The sequence below is a fragment of the Typopeltis vanoorti genome, chromosome 20, assembly GCF_054136105.1.
Source record: "Typopeltis vanoorti isolate ZY-2024b chromosome 20, IOZ_Tvanoo_1.0, whole genome shotgun sequence".
Taxonomy (NCBI): domain Eukaryota; kingdom Metazoa; phylum Arthropoda; class Arachnida; order Uropygi; family Thelyphonidae; genus Typopeltis; species Typopeltis vanoorti.
This window is the reverse complement of record NC_143568.1, coordinates 14,910,665-14,926,287: the sequence shown is the minus strand read 5'-3', so window position 1 is coordinate 14,926,287 and position 15,623 is coordinate 14,910,665. Positions and strand designations below refer to the sequence as shown.

The following is a 15,623-nucleotide window of genomic DNA, read 5'->3' as shown; positions in this document are numbered from 1 at the left end:
ATCTCTAACATTGGAGTGGTGTTCCCACATTTGGGGTGGAGCACCCAAGACCTCTCTTAAGAATTCTTGATGATATTCAGAAGAGAGCAATCCACTTAACAAACAACCTTTCCCTCACAATAGACTCCCTTCAGTCACTTTATCATAGGCACTCTGTTTCAGCACTGTGCTTGTTTTATAGGTACTTTCATCGGCATTGCTCTTCTGAATTAGATGCTACCATTCCTCCACTTTCTTCTAACAACAGAGGAACTAGAGCAGCTTCATTCATTCCATCTACATCTATTCTTTGGAACAATCTTCCCCCATACTGTTTTTCCCATTGATTACAACCTAAGAAACGAAACAGGCTACATTTTTCTCCTTAATCACTTGTCCACAAATAGCATTGTAGTGTTATAGGTCTCATGAACTTTCATGTGTGGTGATTCAACATAAAAACAAAAAAAGAAATTAAAAACAAATCTGCATTCTAGAACATAATTAAAATGATAAAATTAAAATACATAAATTATTTTGCCGAACTTACCTGATTTTGCTAGGTCTTAAACCATACACTTCAATATGGTATGTAATTTCAGACACTAACCTATCGGTCATTGTATCAAAATCATCAAACGTTTCTCCCTGTATAATGAAATAATTATAAATTAATTTCTAAAAATATACAGGAACAGAAAAATTTTAAATTTTATTTACTAGTTTTTGTACTTAAAACTAAATGCTATAATTATACTTGTGCCCTCTACAGACAGAGATGGGGCAGTTCAGTCTCCATTTGGAGCCAAACAGAGATAGCTAGCCCCAGACATCACTAATCATGCCTGGCATCCAATGAAGAAAGGCGGCTGACAAGTGTTGCCATCTCATGGTCTCCAATCCTAACGTTATATATTTATTGTCTGAGATAGCGTCATTTCTACAGTTGATTTTCTTGAGTTTACAGTATGAAAAAGTCACTTGCCTCTGCCAAAGATTGATTAACTTGAAACTTGCAAGTGTTCTTCTAATTGGCAACTAGAACTGAACCTAGTTCTTTCTTCGGTCAGTCAAATGGCACTTCCACTCAGCTGCACAGGCTCCTACTAATATGCATATATAATATAACTTTTTATCCAACAGACAAAATTTTCCAAGTCCTAATGGAAACCACTCTTACTCTTGGAAAAATTATTAGATTCCAGATTCTTTTCTTTCATATGTTTTAGAGTTACACTCCAATTATTCTCTAACTATTAATATAGGGTTATTATAATTACGGTTATTATAGCCTGTTTTTGTTTGGGAGTGTCCCTTATTTTAAATACATTGGCTATTATTACTCAAAAAAGGGGTGTGTGTATATATATATATATATATATATATATATATATTAGGGCATTATGGGTGAGTATAGAAGGCAATTATAGCAGAATAAAAGAGGTGGAAAAACAAAACAATGCTTAGAATATCCGAAATTATCGCCATAACATGCGATGAAAATTCAATCAACATCCACCGCCCCTACCTAATTTCCGAATGTTGGACGATCCAGAACTTACAAATTAAGCCACGCATCCAGCCATTTAGCAACAACAAATGCCCTTATTTGGCAGATTCAACTTACAGTCTTGACCTACGCTCATTCCGAAAAAATTCCGATGATGGTCAGTTGACCGAAACGGTCCACACCCTGTTAACCCCCTCCCCTGCCCCAGTTTCCACATAAGTAAACCCTTCCCCTTCTCTCCTCCCCCCCCACAAAATGCACCCCTAAACACAATAATATATATATATATATATATATTATTAATACATAACCCGGGTTTCCAAATTTATTTTCCCGCGTCAAAACACACCCCCACGCTCCCTTCCTCCCCCCATAAACAATCTTAAGCAGGATCATGAAATTAGAAGACATCCTGGAATCAAAACAAGGTATGTACAAAATTTTTCCATCTCTTTTATTCTGCTATAATTGCCTTCTATACTCACCCATAATGCCCTAATATATATACATACCCCTTTTTTTGAGTAATAATAGCCAATGTATTTAAAACACTCCTAAACAAAAACAGCCGTAATTATTATAATTACGGTTTTAATAGCCGTAATTATAATAATAGTGCTTAAGAGGAGTAGCATGGGAATTTCCCCAGAAACTATACCTAATTAATATAGGGGCCTGTGAGACTTCTATTCCCACAGTTCGGAGTGTTCGCCAAGGGGACCCTCTACTCTATCCTCTCTTATTTCAATTGCATCACTGATGAGTTTCTTAATTCTCTACCCAACCATATTGGTTACTCTCTTGATCCTTCTTCTTTTAATACTATAGCCTTCGCAGACGACCTTATTCTCATGTCCTCCTCTAAGGTAGGCCTGCAGGAACTCCTTGACCGGACAGTAGATTTCTTTCATATTACAGGTCTTACCATAAATGTAGAGAAGTCCTGCTTATTAGCACTTGTCCCTTAGGAGCGTGACAAGAAGTTGAAAGTTGAAAATCTTGAGTTTTTCCTGCACAATAGGCCATTGCATTGCCTACTATTCTGGAGGAATGGAGATACCTTGGTATCTTCAGTACATACACTAAAAGGATGGTCTTCTACCCTTTCTCTTTAGAAAATGCTTTGCCATCTTTAAGAAAAGCTCCTCTCAAACCCCACCAAAGGCTTTTCCTCCTTTCAAATTATTTGCTCCCTATGTACTATCATAAGTTGATACTTGGGCATACCTCTGTCTTAGTACAGTCCCATATGGATAGATCTATTTACTCTGCTGTTTGTTCATGGCTTAGGCTCCTTTAGATACTCCTGTTGCCTATTTTCATGCCACAGTGCAAGATGGACTTGGTATCTCTTCCTTCTGCTGGCTTATCCCATGCCTTGTTATAATAGAATTAGGAAATTAGAAATATCCACTTCTCAAATTTGCAGAAATGCATTTCATTGTCCTGTTATCCAGGAAGACTTTCAGCATACTATAGGGTGGACCAAGCATAACGATCAACTGATAGAGACTGCATCGGCAGAACATAAGAAATGGGCTACACATCTATATAGCACTGTTGATAGTGCTCCCTTTATGGATCTCATCTAGTGCAACCACAGCATCAATGGGTAAGGGAAGGTATTAGACTCCTACCAGGTTACAAATTTACTGACTTAATCAGGGCTAGGATCAATGCCCTGTCCACAAGGGACACACACACACACACACACACACACACACACACACACACACACACACACACCCCACGGCCGAAGAGATGACATAAGTTGTAGGGCAGGTTGCCAATACAATGAAACCATTTTTCATATTGCCCAATGTTGTTTTCGAAATCATGGTATTCGGGTGAAATGGCATGATGGCGTGGCCTCCATATTAAATAACTGGTTGAAAAATAAAGGTTGGAAGACTGCGGTTGAACTGCACTATAGGACTACAGCTGGTACTAGAAAACAGAATTTAATTGCAAAGAAGGATGAAATAGTTTGGGTTACTGATGCACAGATAGTGGGTACTGGACACCTACTTGTTGTCAGTTCATTCATAGGACCTAGGTCTCATTATGGGCAGAATATAGATCTTGCTCGACAGATTGAAGAGGAGTTTGGGGCAGCTCCTCATTTCACTAGTGTTACCATCTCCCTTCATGGTGTATGATACAATGATAGTTACAAAGACTTGATTTCTACAGGTATTACTTTGGCAGACATTCAGATCTTGTCGCTTATAGAGTTTTGCAGGGCACACTGGTGGCTTGGCATCATTACCAACAAATAACTTCTAGAGTACCTCGTACTGGCGTTGGATACATCTTGATGTATTTTGGTTTTAGCCTTTCTGGCCTATTGGGACAAAGGCATTGGGCTTTGCTCTGGTAGACCATAGTATGTAGCACAGCATTTAAGTGCAAAGATTTATAAAATAAAATAACTAGTGATGTACTACAAGGATCAGTCCTTGGTTAACTGTTATTCAATCTGTACATTAATAATACTGGGAAGGATTTGACAGGCGACATACAGCTATTTGCTGATTATGCAAAGATAGGTAGAGTAATCAGGAATGCTGCTAATATGCAATACTTGCAGAATGATTTGAATAGGCTGAAACTGTGGGCACGGGAAAATGGATGTCAGTAAATGCAAAGTCATGCACTTTGGTGTAATTAGATATCCAATATTGTATTATACTGGCAGGATTATGCTAGAAGAAACTGATCAGGCTAGAGATCTTGGAGTGTTAGCAGATAGGAAGTTGAAGTTCAGGGTCATGTAGCAAAGATTGCAAACACAAGTCAAAAGATAATTGCAATGCAGAAACAAACTTTCACATGTAAAGATAAGGATGTCAATTTTACCTCTTTACAAGGCTTTGATAAAACGTCACTTGAACTATTGTGTGTGGGTCTGGGCTCCTGGTTTCTGTTGTGATTCAGGAGAAAGAGGGGTGATATGATTGCGATATACAAACATCTGAAAGGATTTCTCTCTCATGAGATTTCTGTCTCATTGCCAATCCATTGGAACGGAATGCCCTTGGATGTTGTGCATGTACAAGCAGCATGAATGAATTCAAGAATAATTCTTTCTTTTAAGGCTGCACGGTGATCAGCACTCATATTTGTAAATTTAGGGACACAAAAACACACGTGTTGAACAGATTATTTTATTAATTACTAATAAAATAAAACTTGACATTTCGACCCCTGTATCGAGGTCATCATCGGAAGAATACAAGTGTATAAGGAACCAAGCTACATGCTCATGCCCTGTATATCGGTAAACTAAATCTACGTAGTTAATTAATCCTTTTCCCTAGCCTGACCTCTAGTGAAAAAAAAAATAATAAAAATAAAAATAAAAAATAATAATAAACAAAAAATAAATAAATACAACTACAATAAACTGCTAAAGTCCTCATGTATTAATATTCTTCTGGATAGTTCTGATTGTTATAATATGATTTCTTTCAGTTGCTGTTGAATGTTACAAACACTTCACCAGGTTGTCTTCTTGTAGTGGGATTTTTCTATGGCTAGTTTAGGTTGTTGTACAGGTTGTAGATGGGTCCTCCACATTCTTGAAATGGTTAGGCCATCATTTTTTTTGAGATTTGGGTTGTGTTTGAGCATTTCACATGACTTTAAATTTTCTCTCAAACCAAGTTTTGGTGCAGTGTAAGGATTTGGTATTTTTCCAATCAATTCCAATCAAAATACACAACGTTTCATTAAAAACATTACACTCAATGACCAAGATTTATTAGTCAGCTTTGACATAACTTCCCTTTTCACCAATGTCCCAATCAACGACACTATCTTGCTCCTACAGAACATATTTCTACACGACATCATGGCCCTCTTTGCCCACGTACTCCGCTCCAGATATTTCGTGTGGCAAAACAATTTTTACCTTCAAAAAGAAGGTACAGCCATGGGCTCACCACTCCCCCCCCCCCAATAGCTAACTTTTATATGGAAGACTTTGAGCAACGTGCTCTAGAGACAGCATGGCTAAAGCCCAAAATTTGGCTCAGATACGTCGACGATATTTTCGCCATTTGGCCCCACGGCCGCGAAGCTCTAAATACATTCCTTAGCCACCTAAACAAACAACACAAACGTATCCAATTCACCATTGAAATGGAAAAAACCAACTCTCTTCCTTTCCTAGACACACTTGTCACACGTCTTCCCTCTAGCTGTCTCTCCTTCTCAGTTTACCGCAAACCTACATACACAGGCCAATACATACACAAAAATTCTTACCACCACCCAACACAAAACTAGGTGTCATAAGCACCCTTAAACACAGAGCTCTAACTATTTGTTCTAATGAACAGGCTCTAAACCAGAATACAAGATCATCAACCAAACATTTATAAAAAATGGATACAGTAAAAAAATTATTCATAAGATCCTCCATAAAGATATCAGTAAGAACAAAAAAGATTTCAGGAATGCTATTGCCATTCCTTATGTTAGAGGCATTTCTGAAAAAATAGACAGAACACTATGCAAATACAACATTAAAACCACCTTTAAACCCCCAAATAAGTTAAGACACCTACTCAGTTCTTCTAAAGATCCTCTTCCACACCAAGCCCACCCAGGGGTATACAAAGTATAATGCACATCTAACATACCGTACAGAGGGGAAACAGGGCGAACTATCCCAATCAGACAAGACGAACACAAACGGCACATTAAATACCTCCATTCTGGAAAAACCTGACCACGCACTCCAAATATACCACAGAATTGATTGGAAAAATACCAAGTCCCTACACCGCACCAAAACCTGGTTTGAGAGAAAATTTAGACTCATGTGAAATGCTCAAACACAACCAAAATCTCAACAAAAATGATGGCCTAACCATTTCAAGAATGTAGAGGACCCACCTACAACCTGTATAACAACCTAAACTAGCCATAGAAAAATCCCACTACAAGAAGACAACCTGGTGAAGTGTTTGTAACATTCAACAGCAACTGAAAGAAATCATATTATAACAACACAAGGAAATACATAAATATACTTGGTCAGCCAGAGGATACAAATCAGTAATTGACTACGTTATCACAAATTTTAAATTAGTGGAGTTAATTTTAGACGTAAGACATATCGAGGCTTTGAATTAAACTCTGATCATTATATGGTATCAGCAAAAATTCGTTTTAAACCAAAGTGGCTAAAAACACATAGAATTGAAAATTCTTACCAGCCAAGCTACAAAATTTCTTCATTACAGGATCCTCAAGTTAGACTACAATATCAAAAATGCACAAACTTAAAAACAGAAACCACACATGAATCAAGTGACATAGAAGATGAATGTGAAAATTTGAAACAAATTCTCACAAAAGCAGCAACAGAAATCTTAGGAATAAAGCACAAATGGATTAGAAAAAGAGGACTACGAGACTGGAACAAAGAAATAGAAAATACAATAAAAACCAAAAAGGACAGTTACCAGAAATGGCTAAATTCCAAAACAATAGAAGCAGAAATAGAGTATAAAAGAAATAGTGCAATTGCAAAATGAGAAGTAAGGAAAAAACATAGAGAAAGATGGAACAATTTCGTAACAGAACTAGAAAAGGATTTATTTAAGCCACAACCCAAAACCTATAAAGTAATAAAATACATGAATAAAGAAATAAAAGAAAAGATAAAAATACAAACAATAGATTTAGAAAAATGGGTGACCTATTTCCAAAATCTCTGGACAGATGAGAACAATGAATTAAAATTTTATAAGACAAAGAATGACCTAATAGAAAATATCACAATGTTAGAACTGAAAAATATAATAAAGAAGATGAAAAATAGGAAAATGCCAGGAGAAGACAATATAAATATAGAACTATACAAAAATGCAGGTGAAAAATTTAATGAAAGACTTTTGAAATTTTTTAATATGGTTTGGATGTCTGGAAAAACCCCTAACTCATGGAAAAAAGCACTGGTCATCCCAATCTATAAAAAAGGAAATAAAGACAATTGCAATAATTATAGGGGAATTAGCCTGCTGAATACAGGATATAAAATATATGGAGGAATATTAAAAGAGAAACTAAGCAGCATTGTAGAAAACAAATTACTAGAAGAACAAAATGGCTTCCGAAAAGGCCGATCCTGCATAGATCCAATTTTTACTTTAAAATTATTAATAGAAAAGAGAAGAGAATTTCAAAAAGAAACACATGTGGCGTTTATTGATTATGAAAAAGCATTTGATAAAATTAGTAGACAAAAATTGTTTAAAATATTAACCAATTTAAACATACCAAAACAACTTTTACAATCTATTCAAGAAATATATACAGGAAATAAAATAGCAGTTAAATTAGAACACACCTCAGAATGGAAAGATATATCAAGAGGAGTACGACAAGGATGTACCCTCTCACCTCTGCTTTTCAATATATATATAAATGAAATATTAACAATCTGGAAACAGCATAACCCATTTGGTATACGAATGACCCCACAAATGAGGATAGATACACTACTATTTGCAGATGATCAAATAGTATTAGCTACATCAGAAGATGACTTACAAAGATCATTAAAATCATTAAATGATATCTCAAAGCAATATAATAGGACAATATCCAAAGAAAAAACAAAAATAATGGCATTCAAAGGAGAAAACCCAATAAGTAAAATAGTGATTGATAATAAAATACTAGAACAAGTAAACACTTTCAGATACTTGGGATGTGATCTATCATATGAAGAAGAAAAAGACAGACACTAAAATATCAAACTTTGTCAAAGTAAATGGCATAATAAATAATATATATAAGCCATCCCTGGTACAAAAACACACTAGAATCAGACTATATAATGTCTTGTCAAAACCAACTCTACTATACGGAAGCGAAACATGGACCATGAAAAGGAAAGATGAAAAACATTCAAACAACAGAAATGAAGTTCCTCAGAAAAACAGCTGGATATACCAAGTGGGACCACAAAACAAATGAAGAAATCTTACAATCCCTAAAAATAAAACCAATTAATTACTACATAAGACAGTATAAACAAAAATGGCTACAACATTTAAATCGAATGGACAACAGCAGACTACCAAAAATATTATACAGATACAAAATAAGTGGAAAAAGAAGAATCGGAAGACCAAGTAAGAGATGGCATGAGACCGGAACAGGCCACATGGCCTATATTCCATGTTAGGAAGAAGAAGAAGAACTATCCAGAAGAATATTAATACATGAGGACTTTAGCAGTTTATTGTAGTTGTGTTTATTTATTTATTTATTTTTAATTATTTAATTATTTTTTATTTATTTATTTTTTTATCACTAGAGGTCAGGCTAGGGAAAAGGATTAATTAACTACGTAGATTTAGTTTACCGGTATACAGGGCATGAGCATGTAGCTTTGTTCCTTATACACTTGTATCCTTCCGATGATGACCTCGATACAGGGGCCGAAACGTCAAGTTTTATTTTATTAGTAATTAATAAAATAATCTGTTCAACATATGTGTTTTTGTGTCCCTAAATTTACAAATATGAATTCAAGAATAAGTATGATAGCTGGTGCATGTAGCCACCCTCAATGAGTCCCCCAACTTCCTGGAGGTCTCTCCTAATAATAGTAATAATATTCTATAATACTCTTTCTCCTGTTTACCAGTGCTGGAGCCTACATACTCTCAAATCTATCCTCATAATCTAAATTCCATAATCCAGATATGATCTTTGCTACTCTTGTCTGCACCCTCTCCACTGCTTCTTTATTCCCCCTGAACCCAGGAGATCAAATATGTGTGGTCGTATCAAGGCCTTGTTAAGAGGCAAAATGATTTCCTTATTCTAACATGTCGATGTTTATTTTAGCATTGCAACTATCCTGAGCTGTATTCACAATTTTTGCAACGTAACTTTTGAAATTCAATTTGCTATTCACCATAACTCCAAGATTGCTAGCCTCATCAGTTTCTTGTAACATAATCCCACAAATATAATATGCCATTAGAAATCTCATCATACCAACGTGCATAACTTTACACTTTCTAACACTGAGTTGAAAGCCATTATCATTTACTCACTGTACTAGCATACAGTGAGTAAATAATAATGAGTGAATGCTGCTAAAGTAGGTGTTAGCAAAAATGCTAGCACCTACTCAAATAATTCTCTTAAGTGCTATATATCAGTAGCATCAATGATTGCACTGCAGACAAAGCAATCTTTGCATCATCGGCAAATGATTAAAACGTCTCCTGTCAAGTATTTCCCAATTAATGTTTCTATACATTCTTCATGTACAGAATGAACAACATTAATGTATAAAATGAACAGCAATGATCAAAGGACCGATCCCTGGGGAACAACAGGAATTTAACATGGTATCCCTAGTTGCCTTAAATGACATCGATGGTCATTAAATCTTGTAGATTCACATCCCTCATATACATTTTTCTGATATCTGACCATCAGCTACCTATTAAGGCAGGCCAATTGATTATATTCTAATTCCACGTTCTCCAGTTTATGCATGTCTTTCATATGGTATAATATCAAATGCTTCAGCAAAGTCCAATAATATCATAGTATATCCATTCCCCTTATTCAATTCAGCCAATAATAATATTATTATTATCCTAAGACCTCATGGAGTCAGAGACTCATCTAGGAGGTCCTTTTGTTAGTTTCTTATAGCATAATCCCACAAATATAACATGCCATTAGAAATCTCATCATACCAATGTGCATATCTTTACCTTTCTAACAGCTCATCATACCACACCTTAAACACACTCAAATTCTCTGCAGACACCACACTCTCAAGCAAGGAATTCCAATCATTCACACACTCCTTATTTCCAGAGATTACCTCTTGTTTTCCCCTGATCTCCCACAGTTTTCTGTAAATCCTCTTCAACACTGATCCTAAACAACCCCTTACTGACTTGTACATCTCTACCATATCTCCTCTCTTCCACCTATCCACTAGACTCTGTAGATTGCATCTTCTCAACCTTTTCTCATATTCGACATTCCAGAGATCAGAAACTACCTTAGTCAGTCGCCTCTGAACCCTTTCCAACATCTCTTCATTCTTTTGAGAACCAGTGGCCAAATCTCTGCACAGCAGTCCATGTGCGGCCTAATCAGAGCCTTATACAATGGAACAAGAATCTCCTTGCTTCTACAAGTCGGTGTCCTCCATATCATTCCCAAAATTCATTGCATTGTCCTCACAATTTTGGCAATGTGTCATCTAATTTCAGATCCTTATCCACCATCACCCTAAGATCTATTTCTTCCACCTCTAACAATATATCCCCACCAAGCATAAATTCTACATCCCATCTTTGTTTTACAAATTTTAAAACCTTACATTTTGCATCACTGAACTGGTATCCCGACTCCTGTGCCCATTCACTCAATCTATTCAAGTCTTCTTGTAAGGCCATAACATCTGCATAGTTCATAATTCATCCCAACTTTGCATCATCTGCAAATAACTGAATATCCCCATCCAAGTCCTCGCTATTATCATACAGGTTAAACAGCAATGGCCCTAAAACAGACCTCTGAGGCACCACTAGTGACTTTCCTCTTCCAGGATACTGCTCCCTCATACACAACCTGCTGATACCTATCAGATAACCAGTCTCCAATCCAATGCACTAATCTAATATCCAACTCCGTCCACTCTAGTTTGACTATCAACTTATCAGGTGGTCATCTATCAAAAGCCTTTGCAAAATCTCAGTGCGTATACTACTGTGTATCCTTCTCCTCTGTCCAATGAAGCTGTCACCTTATTGTAATAAGTAGATTACTAAAGCATGATCTCCCTTTAGCAAATCCATGCTGTCCATCAAAGATAATACCATTATTGTTAACCCAATTCTGGATTCTGGTTCTCACCTGCCTCTCCAACACTTTAACCACAACACCTAACACACAAATGGGCCTATAATTTCATGTTTGAATTCTATCACCTCGCTTATGAAGTGGCAATATCTTGTCCTCTTTCCACTCCTTTGGAACTTGATCGACTGCGAGACTCATATTAAACAAATATGTCATGGCAGATGTCAACACTGTCACATTCCTTCAAAATATGTGGTGATATATTATCAAGTCCCACAGCCTTGTTAACATCAAGTTTGCTCAATTCCCCATATACCTCTTGCTCACTTACAGTCAATCTCTCCTCCTCATCATCAATTGCTCTCAAACTCAAGTATCTTAACTATATCCTCAGCAGCAGCAGTTGTTCTTATACCATTTTCTTCAATTCATGTCATCTTTCCATAATCATTCTTTTTTTGCTGACCTCATATAAAAAAAAAAAAACACCCTAGGATTCTTTTTGGCTTCATTAGCTAACTGCTGCTCATAACTTCACTTTTGCTACCCTTACCAACTGTCACCCTCCTTGCATGTTTTTTGTAATCCTCATGGAATTGATTAATACCACTCCTCTTATGCTGTTTCCATAATGCCTTTTTCCTCTGAATCACATGCTTAATATTTTCACTTGTTAATTAATCGCCTCCCTTCAGTAAACTTATGCTGCTCTTTACAAAGTATAGCTTGTCTGTAAACCTGTTTCTGTATAAGAGTTCTTACCAACTTCTCTAATATTTTCACCACCATTTCAGAAATATTGCAGTAATCTATTATTTATCTGACGTTTTAATTACCGGAACAGTGAGTTCTGATAATTGAATGGTCAGATAATTAAAGTACAATTACATGGTGATCTTCCAGAAGTCTGTTGACATGCAAGAGGCCAATTTATTGAAGGTTCGATCTTCTGAAGTCAGATAAACAGCAGATTACTATAATAGGTCAGTAGTTAGACATCAGTTTTTGTACCACCATTGCAAAATGAAACCATCATACTTTCTTTCCATTCCTGTGGGATCTTTCCTGAGTTGAGACTCAAGTGATACAAGAATGTCAGAAATCAAGCCAGCTCAGTTAAACATTCCTTTAGCACATCTGCTTATACTCCACCTGATCTAATTGCTGAATTCATATCCAGTTTATGCAACAGCACTTGAACTTCATTCTCATGCACATCTATCTCTTCAATACAATGTATGGTAGCAAAGGGCACCATGTTACATATACACTTGGTTGATAGATCTTAGTGAGGTGAGCACTCATTATATGAACAACTTCGTACGCATTCACCACAGTTATTCATCAGCTTTCATTTTCTCTTTTCCTTGCAGCATAGTAATAAAATTCTTTTGAGGGACCTACAAAGCCAATTTCTTTTCACATTCCAATTTAGCTTTCTTTCTGTAGAATTGTTCTTTGAGAGATAATGATGCCATCAGGTTTTTTTTTAATTCACATGAAAATACAAGGAAATATTTATTTTAAGCCATATATTTCAGCCTGAATATTACACACCATCCATTAGTGGCAACAATTGTTAATTACAATGTAGAACACAAACAACAGATTGAACAATGGATTGATGTCATACATAAATCACATCATGTCTCTCACTGTTTCAAATCAATTCATTGATCAGGTTCTACATTGTAATTAACTATCGTTGCCACTGATGATGGCCTGTAATATTCAGGCTGAAATATACAGCTTCAAAGAAATGTAATTTACTTATTTTCCTTGTGTTTTAGTGTGAATTAAAGTAATTTCTGTAAAAATACTCAACTTTTTTGGCCTGCACTTTATATATTTCATAATTCTATCTCACTTTAAATTAAAGTTTGCACAATGTGCAAACTTTGTTTGTATACACTTGAATAAAGGATAAAATAATTTCTTGGCATCTTTAATTTAATTTATAATCAAGTGAAAAACCTTTCAATGTCTCTTTCTCTCATTCTTACAATATTCTTTCTACATCATTTTATTCTTATGGATCTCTTGTTTAATCAGATTTTTTCACTCTCACCCTATTTGTTCTCCAACTCTAGGGATGCATTCAGATATTACCTCATTTAAGCACCTTTTGAAAGCTTCCTATGCAGTGCTGCTGATAAAATGGACCAAAGATAGCAATCTCCGGAGTTATAATTCTGCTATAATTTCAGCAAAATGGTACATCCATATAGTTAGTTACTTCCCTGGACAGTATAGCATGATCACTGTCACCAACTGGTAGCAAAACAGTCACGTTCTTAAATGGGACCCATTTTGATGATATAATCAAATATAATACCCCTTGACCTTGAGTTCCTTCTTTTCTATGCTGCTTGGGAAGGTTGCCTCAAAACAACTCAATAAAATTTCCTTCATTCTTATGAGATTTCTCTTCAACCCAATCAATGCTTGGATAACTTAAATCACCATAACAATTATTCACTTAGTACCCATGAGGGTAATTTGGCGATGCATTTCATCATCTCCAACAGCTGATCCACCAGGTCGGTAGCAACACCCACCATATATTTCATCCTGTTAGCTTTGCTGTCACACCAGATAGCCTCAAATTCACTATTACAATGGACATTATTATTGCTTTAATGAGTTTCTTATCCTAACTGGACACAAATCATCTGATATTACCAGAATACCCTTCTCCCTCTTCTATCTTTCATAAAAAATAATATATTCTTTACATTCGATTTCAGTTACTACTTCTGACTTTAATAGCCAGGTTTCACTACTACCATTAATCTTAGACCATTAACAAAGGTAACAAGCTCAACCCCTTTGTTTCTAACATTCTTAGGTTTTTTGTATACTTATATAAGTATACGAAATCCATCCCCACACCAGATTCATAACCATGGCCAATGACATTCATATCATTGTCATGTTTGCATACCATAGATGAAATTATACACATACTCTCACCATTCCTCCCATCATGGGAGGATTGGTAAAAATAGTTTCCCTGACTCTCTGCATTAGGTCTCTACCCAATAAATAATTTCTCAACATTCCTGATTCCAAATCCCTTCAACTGCAGGCCATCCCACTTATACTGGTCTTGTCTACAGTCAAACTCACTATGCAAATCCAAAAACTCACATACATTCCTCCTACATTTGAAGGGATTTGGCATCAGGAACATTTGCTATCATAGCCCTCTTTCTAACTCAATGCTGTCATATCAACAATCCTATTATATCTGCTCTCATGCTGCATTTATCACTGTTTAAATCATTAGTTCCACCTCCTTTATTTTTCTTTTCTGTTTCTCTATTACATTTGTTACATCTTAAATTTTTACTGCCAGTAAGCTCGAAGTAACGATGATTCTGTCAGCAAGCACATATGTCATGATTGAGTCACCATACCATATTACTTCTTCATATATATATATATTCTAATTGACTTACCTTATTGTTATTATTCATTATCTTACCTAGTTCAATGTTTCCCTGCTTCCTCTTGTTCTGCTCATTTTTCTTCTCCTGCCTGAATTTCTTTAATCATTTCTCAACTTTTTCTAATTTTCTCTCAATGAATGTCCAATAATTTGTTTTTTGATACTGACATTTGATGACTTGACATTTAAATGTCAAGTTATCTATATATTTATGTCAAGTTATCTATATATTTGGTTTAATCCTTTATCCAAGTGTAAGCAAACAAAGTTTGTGCCTGGCATGTCTGCAAGGAGATGTACTTTGCATTATGGGAGATACTCAGGCAAGTGATGAGAACTTATACCACCTTTACGACGAGTTGCCCCAGTCCTGAAAATACTTAGGTGCAAACTTTGTTTGCTTACAAAGTTCACTTGTAAGCAAACAAATTTTTCCACTTGGCTATGCTTACACTGGTAGCATAGCCAAGTGAAAAAACTTCCATCAACTTATCTCTAATCCAGATTTTAATAATAAGGTGTGACACCTTTTGACAACTGATATAGGTGAATATGATTTCTCCCTTACTTCCACATTAGTATCACTACCTCTGGGTCTGGCTCCCACTGATGAGACCTCAATAAAGGTCGAAACCAGTCTGGGTAGTGGCCCTTCCCTTAATGCATAGCATTATACATGTCTGAAAAGAGATGTGCTTGGCATTATGGGAGATACTCAGGCAAGTGATGAGAACTTATACCACCTTTACCATGAGTTGCCCCAGTTCTGAAAATACTTCAGGTGCAAACTTTGTTTGCTTACACTTGGATAAAGGATTAAAC

General features: G+C 35.9%; 1 protein-coding gene across 1 annotated transcript in view; it reads right to left on the bottom strand.

The window, feature by feature from the left end:
* LOC150095249 (protein FAM135A) overlaps nucleotides 1–15,623 on the bottom strand; it is a 455,287-nt gene that overhangs the window by 91,535 nt on the left and 348,129 nt on the right. Inside the window, exon 17 of the mRNA XM_090409881.1 lies at nucleotides 530–627. Coding sequence (XP_090266007.1) covers nucleotides 530–627 — 98 coding nt within the window. The remainder of the gene's footprint in view (nucleotides 1–529; nucleotides 628–15,623) is intronic.